Below are 13,537 nucleotides of genomic sequence, written 5' to 3'. Positions count from 1 at the left end.
GCACTGAGAGCTCACACGGCACACTATTCTCACAGCCCAAAAGCCTCTGAACTGCATGAGTGTGGAAGGTCCTACAGCAGTTTCCTACAGGAAGAGCAGGACTGTTTCTGTTTTTTTGACATCTGCTCCCTCCACTCTCTTTAAGCTAACTAGTTCCATTCTATTTTTAGGGTTAATTATTTTTTTATCTATCCAAGTAACCTCATTTTGGAGAATTTTGAGAGGAAAAATGCTGTATCAGTAAGAAATTTTTTATTTTTCCTACCACCATAACAACACATTGAAACAATTTTGATAAGGTTCTGGAAGCAAAAATAAAAATATCTTTTTTTTTTTTTTACTGAAGTCATCTAAGAGAACTTGAATTCCAATTTTAAAGCTAGAGCAATTTCCACAGCAGAGTTATAAACCACCTAAAAAGCACGCTTTATATCATAAATGCTGAAAAAGGCTTATACTCCAGAAGCTTTAAAGTAAGGGCCTATAGAAAACACTGTTCTGGAAACCAGAAAAGCCGTATTACTGAGATCCATCAATATCTGAGATGTCACTGCATCAGTTCCTCTAGCAACAGCTAACATCTCTGTGCACTGTGAACATGTTCTCACTCTTTTTCTACAGGCTGCTTTCAGGTTACTTAGTGCTTCCCCTCCCTTTCCCTGAAGTCTTACAGGTCTTTCAACAGGGACACATCTGTGATACCAAAGGGCTCTTTTGGGCCCCAGTAAGGGGGTTGACTGCACATTAAGCACTGCAAAGGAGAAGGAGAACAAATAGAAAAAAAAAAAAAAAAAAGCACAGTTACATAAAAGAAAATTCTCCACACAAAGCTAGAGCCAGTAATCTAGTTACATCTACAACAATGAGCTGCAAAGCTTTTGTGGCCATTACAGCAGCCTTCATGAAGTTTATCATTCACTTCTCATTTCCAGGATCTGTCAACGGTCTCTAACTAGTTCGATGGGCCTGATGGTCCTCTCCAAGTATTGTTTTCATTCCATGAATTATCATCAACCCTGTCACTGAAAAATCAACTAAATGCTATTCAGAGAACAACAAAAATAAAACCCCAAAACCAAAATCCACACACCTAAAGAACACTTCTCCCTTGCCCCTTCCCCTCCCCCCTCCTTTTTTTTTTTTTTTGTAATCAGGCTGTGGATATGCTGACAATCCAAATGTGCCTAAACCACAGACCAGATCTGGCCTGTTGAATGAATTCATCCAACCCACAGCTCATTCTCTCTTTAATACACACATGATCATCTAAGCACACTAAATCACTTAACAGACAGCTCCTCCATCCCACCAATTACACTGGATATTTGTAGTGGGAGACTACAAGGGTGTATGCATGGCTGCAGCCATTACATCCCTCCATGAGAAAACACCAGACCACTTTCAACAGAGGCTTGAACAACGTGAATTAACCTGGCATACTGCATAACTCACTAATCTCAAGGGGTCGTAATCAGGCACTACACCATCTTGCCTCTCTGGAAAGACCTGTGTGAACCAGAACACATTCCTAGAACACTTAGCCATGGCAGTATAAGTAACAAAAAATGCACTGCAACCCCAGGCTAGTAGCTCCACTGTCATTCCAAAGGTACACCTACATCTTAAAGTGTCCTTTGACGCTCCTGAACTGTGTTTCATGTGTTAGATAAAAATGCAAATTAAATAGGTATAAATGGGAAGAAAAGGGTATTAATCTTATTCTTCACAGTCCAAGACCAGCAGTAATGAATTGTGTTGAAAACTGATGGTTTGTAATGTATTTATAAACACCCTCCCCTGGAGTGAAGAAAAAGATACTAGTGATGATTAGCAAAGACTCTGTGAGGTCATGCAATCAATGGCTGGGCTGCATGGAATTAAAAACAGGAGGCTAAACTGCACAACACCTATGACTGCAATTACCTGCCAACCCACCTTCACATTTTTATTGGAGTGGCTAAACTCAGAACAATGAACTACAATACCGAACACACAGTATGAGAAAACTGAGAGTCAGCCATGAAAATGCTATTATATTTGCAGAAATGCATTCCAATAGCAGTATTTGCAAGGTCTGCCTCAAATGCCAGATTAGAATATGCCTGCTCAAGAAAAGAGCTAGACTGAATTGATTCCAAGGTGCTGGATTCCCTGTCGAAAAGTAAACTGTTGCTTCCGTGGTGGAAAGCAATGTCTTCTATCTCTCATAGGAAGAAAAAAAAATTAGATACATTATCATAAAAACTATTGATTTTTCTTAGCAGCCAGAATAATTTACATCTATTTCAATATAAACTGATTTCATCAATGAATGGATATAAGCCAGTGAAATGAGACTGACATTATAAGGAATGCCTATGTGGAGAAATTAGGAGCTGTATCCACAGATTTGGAAAGTCAATCATCCAAACTGCACGAGACGCTGAGTGACAGAGGCATGGTACACAGCACCCACTAATAGCTACTGCAACATACAGCTCAAGCCTCCCAAGAGGCACAAACATCAGTCAGGGGTAGATAACTGTATCCATTAGGTGATCTGCCTGCTGTTCTGGCTTTGTTTTTCATTGTATTTGGTTTATGTTGCAAGGTTTTGGTAGTCAGGGGGTGGGGGCAAATGGACTGCAGGGGTGGCTTCAGTGAAAAGCTGCTCCCATGTCAGACCCAGCCAGTTTCAAGAACCACCCACTGCTGGCCAAGGCCGAGCACATCAGCAACACTGGTAGCACCCCTATGATAACATATTTAAGAAAGGGTAAAAAACACTGCACAACAGCAGCAGTCAGGAGACAGGAGTGAGAATATGAGAGAAACAACCCTGCAGACCCCAAGGTCAGTGAAGAAGGAAGGGGAGGAGGTGCTCCAGGCACCAGAGCAGGGATTCCCCTGCAGCCCATGGAGAAGACCATGGTGAAAAAGGTTGCCCCTCTGCAGCCCATGGAGGTTAACAGCGAAGCAGATCTCCAGCTGCAGCCTGGGGAGGACCTTACACTGGAGCAGGTGGATGAGCGCTAAAGGAAGCTGTGACCCCATGGAGAGCCTGCACTAGAGCAGCCTCCTGGCAGGAACTGCAGCCCTGTGGAGAGGAGCCCATGCAGAAGCACGTTTTCTGGCAGGACCTGTGACCCCACAGGGTATCCGTGATGGATCAGTCCATTCCTGAAGGATTGCACCCTGTAGAAAGGACCTGTGCTGGAGTAGTTTTTTGAAGAACTAGAGCCCATGGGAAAGGACCCACAGAGAAGTTTGTGAAGGACTGTATCCCTGTGGGAGGGACCCCACCCTGGAGCATGGGAAGAGTGTGAGGAGGAAGGAGTAGCAGAGACAAAGCACGATGAACTGATTGCAGCCCTCATTTCCCATCTGCCTGAGCTGCTCAGGGGAAGGAGTTAGATGAGTTGGGAGTGAAGTTGAGCCTGGGAATAAAGGAGAGGTGGGAGGAAGGCGTTTTTATATTTTTTCTTACTTCACATTATCTTACTCTGAGTAACTGGCAATAAATTCAACTTCCCTATATCAAGTCTGGTTTGCTCTTGACCGTAACTGTTATGTGATCTCCCTGTCCTGATATCAACCCATGAGCTTTTAATCATGTTTTCCTCTCCTGTCTGGTTGAGAAGAGGAAGTGATAGCATGACTTGCTAGGCACATGGTGGCCAGCCAAGGTCAACCCACATTCATGAAAAACAGTCAAACACTAATTAGCCAAAAGCCACCATGCACAAAAAAAAACCCCATTAATTGTCATCTAAACAGGAGAGAGCAGCCCACTTCAAATTCTTTGACAAACCAGAGCATATTCCTCAGTATCCCTCCAAAAATATCCACTAATGAGCCCATTTATTCACTCAATGATGCAATATCAAGCCCTTCTTACATTAAGTCAGTCTTCTCATTATCTTTAAAACAAGTGGTAAGAAAATTTCTCTTTTTATAGAAAAAGTAGCCTTTAGAAGCCTAAGCTCATGCGCTGTAAAAAACTGCAGAATGAACATCTCACAACTTCCCAAGCCCGAATCAATTCACCTTAAGGCTTGAGCAAAAACAAAGTCCTTTTGACTTAAAGGTGAGCATCCACTGAGGTATTTTAGCAAACATATCCTGGAAAGCAGCAAGTACCTTCCAGTTTAGTTAGAGTTAATATTAACTGGATGGAGAATACTGAAAATTATTGAGATGGAAATAAATAAATACTAAAATAATGTGATACTGGAATGTATTAGCCCCTAAACACTGTGTGCTGGTACCTGAGATACAGAGAGAGGCTTGGAATACAGCCAGTAATCTCAGTGTAATGGTCTTGTTCTCATATAAATCAAGAGAGCATAGCAAAATTGCAATTAAAAAATTAAAGTAAGACTTTCTATATGCATGTGGAGGATATTCTAGTCTCTAACAATTAACGGTATTGTCAAAAGCATACAACTGGACATTCTCTACAGTCAAAATTCAGTATTTACTGCACAGTATTGCCTTCTATTGAAGCTGTTGTTTTTTTCTAAAGATATTGGCATAGACCCTACAGCAGGTACTCAGTGTCCCATAGGAGAGTGTTTTTATTTATTTACAAAAGGCACTGTTTACTACAGCAATGAAAAACTCAGCTCCATGTTCTTCTCAAAAAGTTTGGCACTATGAGATCCTCAATCCAGCTACAAGCACAGTCGTACTTAACACCTATCCCCCCCATCCAACATTTCCAAATTCAGTAGTCAATTCAAGCCTTAGCACATTAGCAAGGCTCTCAAACAGCCCATCCCACTTATACTACAGGAGATGAGAGCCAGGTAACTGACCATTATTTTCTCAATTCCTGCTAATGCAGGTACTGACAGTATTTCCACAGCCAGAATTCAAACATGTCTTTTAAAGAAATAAACCCCATGTTTGCATACATGGTTTTGTAGTTGCCATGTCAAAACTAACTGTGCCAGATTAAGTCTCCCTATGACACAGAGCCACTAGTAAGAATTACTATCATTCTTCATCTGCCTGACTATGGAAACAATTTACCCATCTCTGTGGCTGAAGCAGAAACTTAGCACTGTCCTGTGGTCTTTGAAAGGAAATACATATCTGTAGAGTGGATAATGAAGTGAGAGATGTAAACGAGCATGCATAAATGCTCGTAAATCACCCATCCTATGATACTTCAGAAGAAAAAAATGTATCTTAGAACACAAGCAATTCATCATTCTTAAACTGTTGTCCTGCAAGAAAAAGAAAACTCTTTGAACTCTCCCACTACACCCTCCTGCCCCATGCAATTCCCCTAAAACAGCCCTACTGAAACAGGCTCCAAACAGCTACTCACAACTGCCTGCCTCCCTTGCAATCAACTGCCAGTTATGAAGCTGTACTTTACAAGACCTTTTGCACTGAGGAGTCACAAGATTTCCCAGCTCTTGCCTTATTCATATTTCATTCACACATGCATACACACTCCCAGAAGCATTTACTTCACTCATTCTGTGTGACTCAGACAAGAAGTAAACTCCTACCTGTTATTGCCCATAGTAACAGGCAGAGAACACCGAGTCCAAATGCCATGCTGCACCAGGAGGGCAGTGACAACTGCTGTTCCAGCCAGCTGCAAGGAAATTATATGTCTTAATGTCGGTTTCCTCTAATCCTGTTTAGTAGCCTGCTGTGGCCATGAAGCACTGCAACAGACAGCATAGGAAAAAATAGGTCAGATAGGAGAGCATCAATTAGAATGTTACAGTAAAAGCCAATAGACAGGTTAAATGCAGGCTTTATTATTACTTCCCAACTTCTTAATGGATGACATATCAGGCAAGCTGAAGATACAGAACAAATTACCTACTTGGAACTCTCATTCTCCAGAGATTTAGAAGCATCCCAGAAAGATTTGCATGCTTGGGCTCCTGTCCCTCAAAACCCACGGATTCTGTCTGCAGTTATCCAGACCCCAGTTTTGCTCTGACTTTAAACAGAAACTAGCAGGTACCCTTAACTGAGGAATCACAGGCAGCATCATCTGTGCTAAAATCAATGCAGTGTTAAGTCAGCTCTTGAGCTATTCTCTCCCAGCTATCAAGGTAATGCAAGCAGACACTTCAGGATTTCTAGGGAGACATTCCTTGCCAGGACACTAAATTCTCCAAATAAAACAGTCTAAATAACAAATAGGTCTACTAAGGAGTGACTAGTTCAAAGCAATGTTACTCATGCAAAGAAAAAGTTAGTTTAGTCAAACTCTCAACTCCCCCATGTAAAGGATCCTAAGTAGATACTTGACCAAAAAATGCTTCTGTAAATGAAAACACAGGCAGTGCTTTTTTTCAGAGAACAGCTCTTCTCAAGGCAAAGTATCCCAGTCAATTTGCTTTGACGTTCATTACGTGACTTGGTAATGACTTTCATATTTCAGATGCCTATCTAGATACAATAGAAATGCTGCTGACTTGCTGCTCTTGGCAGGTTCCTTACCACATAATTTTATATGATGAAGGACCATCTTGCTTTTTTCCCCTTGCAAAGGGAGAAAGAAAGTTACTTAGACATGCTACTCTTGCTAAGGCTGATTGAACTAGAGTAGAAACCCTAGGTGCTCAGCAGCTGGACTTCTGCCCTCTGAGAAAGGATCTTTTATGGATGGTATGTCTGTAAAGCACAAAAGCAACTGGACCGTAGTCTGCAACTTGTATTTTTGTGACTGACCAATAAACCCCTACAACAGAAGGTGGCTTGGAGGAGATGGGAAACAGCAACTTGCTCATGCAACTCAGGGAATAAGATAGGGTGACTGGAGGTTGATCCACAGCTGAGTGGATCAACTGATGGTGTAAATTTTTCTCCCATTTAGTTCATTAAAGTGTGAATGTCTCCCTGAGTTAGCCAGACCAGCATGGAGGAAGTATGTGGCTCAGCCCAATACAGAGTATAATAACAAAAGAATTTTGAAGAGAGCAATGGGCTTGAGCTGCCTTCAATCCCTGTATTCCTTCCCAGTGAGGGTGGATGCCCCATGTTGCAATGGTGAGTTTACTGTAGAAACCAGTAATAGGAATCACACTGGTAGTGCAACTGAACTGCATACTGCAATTGCCATATTTTGCCAAGTGTAACTTACATTTGCATTGTCATTTCAGTATATTTGGGATTGCTCCACTAAATCAGAAATCCCATGTCACATCAAGTATCTCCAAATAAGTAAATTTGATATTAAATATTACACCCTCCACACATGGAATATCTGAAAGAACCTGGTCAGAGTACTGGACTCAGACAATTTCTCCTCAAGTCTGTGGTACAAAGGCTAACTCTGCTCAAGTGTGGCAGTTTAGGTCCTGCTGGAACCCAAGACCACACCGCTGTTGTCCCTCCCCCACCCTCGACCTTGATGGGGCAGGGAGTGAAATACAAACCCTGGGGTTGAGATAAGGAAAAATTTTATATCATTTGTTACACTATTGTATTAACTGAACAACAACAATAGCAATAACAATAAACAGTAATAACAGTAAACAGGAGAAAAGATATACAGGGATATACCACAAAAGATACAGCAGTCCCATCGCAGGTACCATTACGGACGAAAGCAACACAGAAACTGTTCCCGCACTTGGGCGCCCGGACCTGATGTCAGCATGGTATTGAATAACCTGGCTGGAGCTCCCTTCCCATTGCTGGGGAAACTTAACCCTATCCTAAGCTGAACCAGGACATCAAGACATAAGCAAACTGACCACAGAACATCACTAAAGCAAGAAAAGAAACCAATCCAGAAAATAATAAATTAGATTTAAGAACAAGTCCCAAGTACAAAAAGCTAAGGCTTTGGGCAAGCTCCCTGCAAAACCAGGGGAAAAAAACCTGTTATTAACTTTCCAAAAGCCTGATACTTGATTTAAAATAAAACTTGACTTTGCTCTATCCAACATCAACAAAAGTCCCCTTCCTAAGGCAGCTGCAAAGCAGCCAGAATACTGAAGAGTAAGCTGGTCTCCCAATTTATTCAATTAAAAAAAAGTTTTATTTGATCACAAGAAACAACTGTCACCAAAAAAACATACAACACTACACTACTTCTACTATGACACTATTTTGATATCTGCAGTTAGATGTTCTCTCAGGAAGCAATTCCTGACAGAATACACATAAGCTGTGCTCCTCTGTACTGAACAGGTCTAATTCAGTAAGGCTTCACCTTAAAAATAGCAACAGGTTGCCTGGATGCTTCTGGATACTACTTCTATGATACAAACTCTTCAGCAACAGGGCCATTTTTTTACTGTCTTGCATTTCCGAATTGCTCTTCTGTCCTTCAAGCACCAACTATAAAGTTAGCTGGCTTCGTAACAAGCAGAAAGCCCAAAAGTTCTTATTTTTTTAAGCCAAGTCATTCCAAATGTCCTGCCCAGAAAGCAGCCACCAAAATGGCTGAGCCCTGGGCAGCGTCACGGTACAGTACCATCAGCAACCGATCAAAAATGAGCACTTCAGTGTAGGAGGGGAAGAATGTTTAAGCCAGTCCTGAAGGTCCCACAATGTGGAGCATCACCTCTTTATTTCACTGTAAAGGGAACACAAATGAAATTGTTCCATTTTGCACTGAAATTAACTACGCAGACTCAAACGATCAATCCACAGAATGGCTGAGGCTGGAAGGGACTTCTGGAGGCCACCTTGTCTGCAACGCCCTGCTCAAGCAAGTCAACCTAGAGCTGTGTCCAGACAGATCTGAGTATCTCCAAGGATGTAGACTCCAAAACCTCCCTGGGCAACCTGTGCCAGTACTTGGTCACAGTGAGAAAGTATTTCCTGATGTTCAGAGGGAACCTCCTTCATTTCAGTTTGTGCCCACTGCCTGACGGCCTGTCACTGGGCACCACCTGGCTCAATTTTCTTTACACCCTCCCTCCAAGTATTTGTAAACACTGAAGAGTTCCCTCCAAGCCTTCTCCATGCTAAGCAATCCCAGCTCTCTCAGCCTTTCCTCACAGGAGAGATGCTCCAATGCATTAATCATCTTCAGTGGACTGTTTCCCATAGCTCTGTATCTGTCCTGTACTAGGGAGACCAGAACTGGACACAGTACCCAAGGTGTGGCCTTAACAGCACAGAGTAGAAGAGAAGAATCGTCTCCCTTGACTTTCTGGCCATGCTCCTCCTATTGCAGTCCAGGTGACCATCTGCCTTCTTCACAGCAATGGCACAATGCTGGCTCATGGTCAACTTGGTGTCCACCAGGACCCTAGGTCCTTTTCTGCTAGTCTGCTTTACAGCTGGGTGGCCCCCATGGAGTTGTTCTTCCACATGGGCACTTCCACTTGCTGAATGCTATGAGGTTCCTGTCAGCCCATTTCTCCAGCCTGTTGAGATCCCTCTGGATGACAGCACAACCCTCTGGCCTATCAACCACTCCTCCCAGTTTTGTGTCATCAGCAAAACTGCTGAGGGTACATTCTGCCCCATCATCCAGATCATTAATAAAGATGCTAAAAAAGACTGGACACTGGGGCACACCTTAGTTACTGGCCTCCAACTAGACTTTGTGCCACTAACCATCATACTCTGTGCCCAGCCATTCAGCCAGTTTTCAATCTACCTCACTCTCTGCTTATCCAGCCCCTACATCATCAGCTTCTCTACAAGGCTGTTATGGGAGACAGTGTCAAAAGCCCTACTGAACTCAAGGTAGGCAATATCCACTCTTCTACCCTCACCTACCAAGCCAGACTTCTACATGAAATGACTAAGAGGTTGGTAAAACATTACTTCCCCTTGGTGAATATATCCTAGCTCTCACCTATGCAGGCAGCTGAAAGCAGGTGATTTCTCAAGACTTTCCAGCTGAACACACTAGCATACACCTGCCCATGCTGATCATCTGCACATTTATTCTAACACATTACTAGAAGTAATTACTTTTATTTACTATTTTAATTCAAAACATTAAAACTAAACCAGAGTATTATACAGAGTATACAATTTCTATAAAAACTTCATCTTTCAACAGTTTTTGGAATGTTTCTGTTGCTTTTGAGAGTAAGAACAGAGGAACATAGACAGGACGGACAACCTAGTAAGTATTTCCAACTTACTAACACATATACCCCAAATACCTCAGTAGACTAAGGGGGAGGGAGGATATTATTATGGTAAAACCATTATTTCACACACAACCTTTCTCTCCTGTTTCTGTGGAAATCTGTCTAGATTTAGAAGTTGTTAGCCATCAAAAATTGTGATTTGCAGAAGAGGTCGTTACTGAAACTCAAGGTTTCTGAGATACCATGCATTTGCTATAACCTTCACTCATTCCCAGAAGCAGCCAAATGGACCAGATGCCCAAGAGAGACTTCAGTCCTTTAGCCTAAGGAAATATGCGTCAGGCTCGGTATCAGAACATCACAAGGACAGAATTAACCCCATCAGAAGGCAGAAAAATAATTTTGTTTATTTTATAGGTCTTTTTCCTCTGCAAAGCCAACTTTACTATCTCACTGCCACTAAAAGGAGCCAAGTAGCAGCTTCTATATGCTACAGAAGAGTTGACTGAGGAGTCCACATGCTTAATTCTAGCAACAGTAAGAAAAACACTAAGAGACCCTGCAAATGATCCAGACTTTCACAGCATTACTCGTCCTGAGTTCAGAAACACAAGTACTTGTAGCAAACAGTTATGGATTTTGTTTTGTTTTTAATTTATATTAAGAAAATATGGGTTACCCAAGCTACAAAATGCCAGACTTTGGACTGTATGCAGAGTCGTCATTGAATCCTTACAGGACACACCATGGGAGGATACAGTGACTGCACAAAAGCAGCGCTCTGTCCTCTCATTCTTCTTTGTGACTACATATCTATTGATGTTTAATTTCCACATGATAAAAGAGCTTGCGCTCACTGTGAAACTAGCTTGCATGTCCTGATACTAGCATCAAGCTCAGACACAAAGCACACCGCAGTCATTACTCAGTGCATATGTTCTCATCTGTGGATCAGAAACTAACTACCAGAAACTGCACGCTTTCTTAAACAGTTAAGACAGTAAAGACTGCTGCAGTGTATGCATGCAATGCTCTCCTTATCTTCCCCATGATACTGTACTGTTCCCCACAAGTTCAAGTTTCATCATACAAATACAAGAAACATTAAAATTTAAGAAGGTGGCCAGTCATGAAAATAACTAAGGCCACAAGATTAATTTTCTAGCTGAATCTCTACCCTTCACTGATATCACAAAGCCTGTTATTTTTGTAACAATACAGACAGCGCTGCTGGTAATGGACTTTGCAATTTTTTAGCTCTTAACAGTTGAAGCCTGATTCGCACTCTTAGCTAGATGAGGGACGACAGCCTCAAGAAGCGTATAGGCAGGTATGGTGAAAATATATGTATTCTACATATATTGCCTTACTCTGAAAGCCATGTTTTCCTGTTCCAGTTGACAGATTTTGGTAGCGCACTACCCAACAGAAGGGGAATTCTGAACTGATCTCTCAATACAAGCATTTTGATGTTACAATGTTTTAAACATATGCAGTTTGTTATCAAGACTGCAGCATCTTTTGGTAGATAACACATGAGGTACAACAGCTTTTCAAGGAAAAGTTCCCTTCCTCCAACTCAACTCTCACTCTGCATTTTAGTTCACCTGGACTTCAATGCAGACTCAAGCAACTTCCTCCCTTAGAAAGAGGAAGGGATCAGCCAAGCAAAAGTTTATTGCCACCTCCTACATAATTAGGCCAGGGCTATAACAGTAAGCACATGCACAGCCTGAATTACCTGTATCTGGGAATACACTCAAATTCTAAAGCTGCAGAACAGCCACCAGTGTAAGGCAGTACACTGACATTCTACAAAAGGCGTAGCAGAATCCCATCAGGCTAACCAAATCAGAGACAGGAACAAGTGGTGTCATGAAAGCAGACATGAGTGCAACGCCAGACAGTAGAAACCTCCAGAAGAGCGAGGGCCCTGAATGCCGGGCCCAGCCCCACTAGTGTGGGTGAAAGGGAAGCAGGGGCTTCTCACCTCCTTGCCCTTCTGGTCATTAGCACAGCTAGGCAACATGCTAAAATAAATACTTAAGCAGCATCTGAAACTCAAGCCACAGCCCTATTTTTCAACTGACAGCATCTCCTTACAAAAAGCAAGATGGATGAGTAAATTAACACATTACCAATTTGGCAGTCCTATACATAATGAAAGTGCATATATATATATATATATATATATATACACACACACACATATATATATATATATATATACACACACAAACACATATATATGTCAATGTTTCTATTAAACATAATACAAGGAAATCCACCCCTCATGAAGAATGAAAATTAGTTATTTCATCAGCTAGTGTACTTGCATTAATACCTGAGCCAGTTAGTTAACAGCTGAGCATTAACACTGTATTGATAATACGGAAGAAAAATAGAACTTCGTGACAGTAGCACTTGCCTCTAATAGCACAGAGTTAAAACTCAGGACGCATGCAGGCACTCAGAATTCTAACATTAACAGGTACTGCATGAACACATATCATCAAAACAGCCACAGGTTAGGCATCTAAATAAAGGGTGTAATTTTCAAGCCCTTCAGCAGATGTGGAAGGTATCAGTCACCAATGCTTATGACCTCTGCAAAGTCACCTTTCCCTCTCACACAATTTTCTAACAATAAGTATCTATACTTGAAAACAAAAACATGACTACTGATGGAAAGTTATTGCAGCTACAGGATATAGCTATAATTGCAAACATGTGTCTGCTTTATTCAGAGGGGCTCCCACAGGTCTTGTTGAAGGCTGATACTAGATTGGCATTAGGTCCCAACTCTAAATCAATTTCCTCAGTCAAGTTCAGGGCACAAACAGCAAGGTAATGGTAATAAAACCACAAACTGAATAGCTGAAAATACCCCACTGTGTTATACTGGATGGACTGCATGCTCCACCAGTTCAACTGACACCCACAGCTGTCAACTGCTAAGTGACACCAACTGGACAAATAAAACCAGAACAGCAGTTCCTCATGGAAAGAGTAATTTTATTCTACAAAATTTAAGTAGCCTTCATTACAACTGCTGTGGAGAGAGCAAGCAACAGCAGAAATCCTAAAGGTGAGACACTTAGCTGGGGTATATGGTGTCAAGAACTATCTACAGGGAAGAAATATTTTAAAAACACCACTGAATGGTGGAACTGCTCTGCTGAGAAGTTAAAACACTATTATTCATGTCAGAATTTACATCATATTATAGTATACAATAATAAGTAGAAAAAGGTCAGAATAATTCAGGATTGTTGCTACTTATATTAGCCACACAGACATCTGTATAGCCTTGAGGTCAGACAGACCAGGGAGGGAGGGAGCACCCACTAATCAAAACCAATCTCAGTAAGAGTTAGTACCACAGAGCGAGATCGTCAGACATCCGAGAGCCCAATTCTCCTACACTCATAGTCCAGGGACACAGAAATATCTCCCCTCAGAAGAGGGACAAATTATTGGACAATTCCTCTAAAACAACATACTCCGGTTTCCATGTG

General features: G+C 41.7%; 1 protein-coding gene across 3 annotated transcripts in view; it reads right to left on the bottom strand.

Moving 5' to 3' along the window:
* KIAA0319 (KIAA0319 ortholog) overlaps positions 1–5,660 on the bottom strand; it is a 48,366-nt gene extending 42,706 nt beyond the window's left edge. For all 3 annotated transcript variants that reach the window (XM_026842529.1, XM_026842530.1, XM_026842531.1), the window contains exon 1: positions 5,502–5,660. In XM_026842529.1, the coding sequence (XP_026698330.1) occupies positions 5,502–5,550 (49 nt within the window). In that variant the 5' untranslated portion in view covers positions 5,551–5,660. The remainder of the gene's footprint in view (positions 1–5,501) is intronic.
* Positions 5,661–13,537: the final 7,877 nt, after the last annotated feature.

This window comes from Athene cunicularia, assembly GCF_003259725.1.
Source record: "Athene cunicularia isolate RWA chromosome 2 unlocalized genomic scaffold, athCun1 chr2_part1, whole genome shotgun sequence".
NCBI lineage: Eukaryota > Metazoa > Chordata > Aves > Strigiformes > Strigidae > Athene > Athene cunicularia.
Note: the sequence above shows the minus strand (reverse complement) of the source record. Positions and strands in the feature narration are given on the sequence as shown.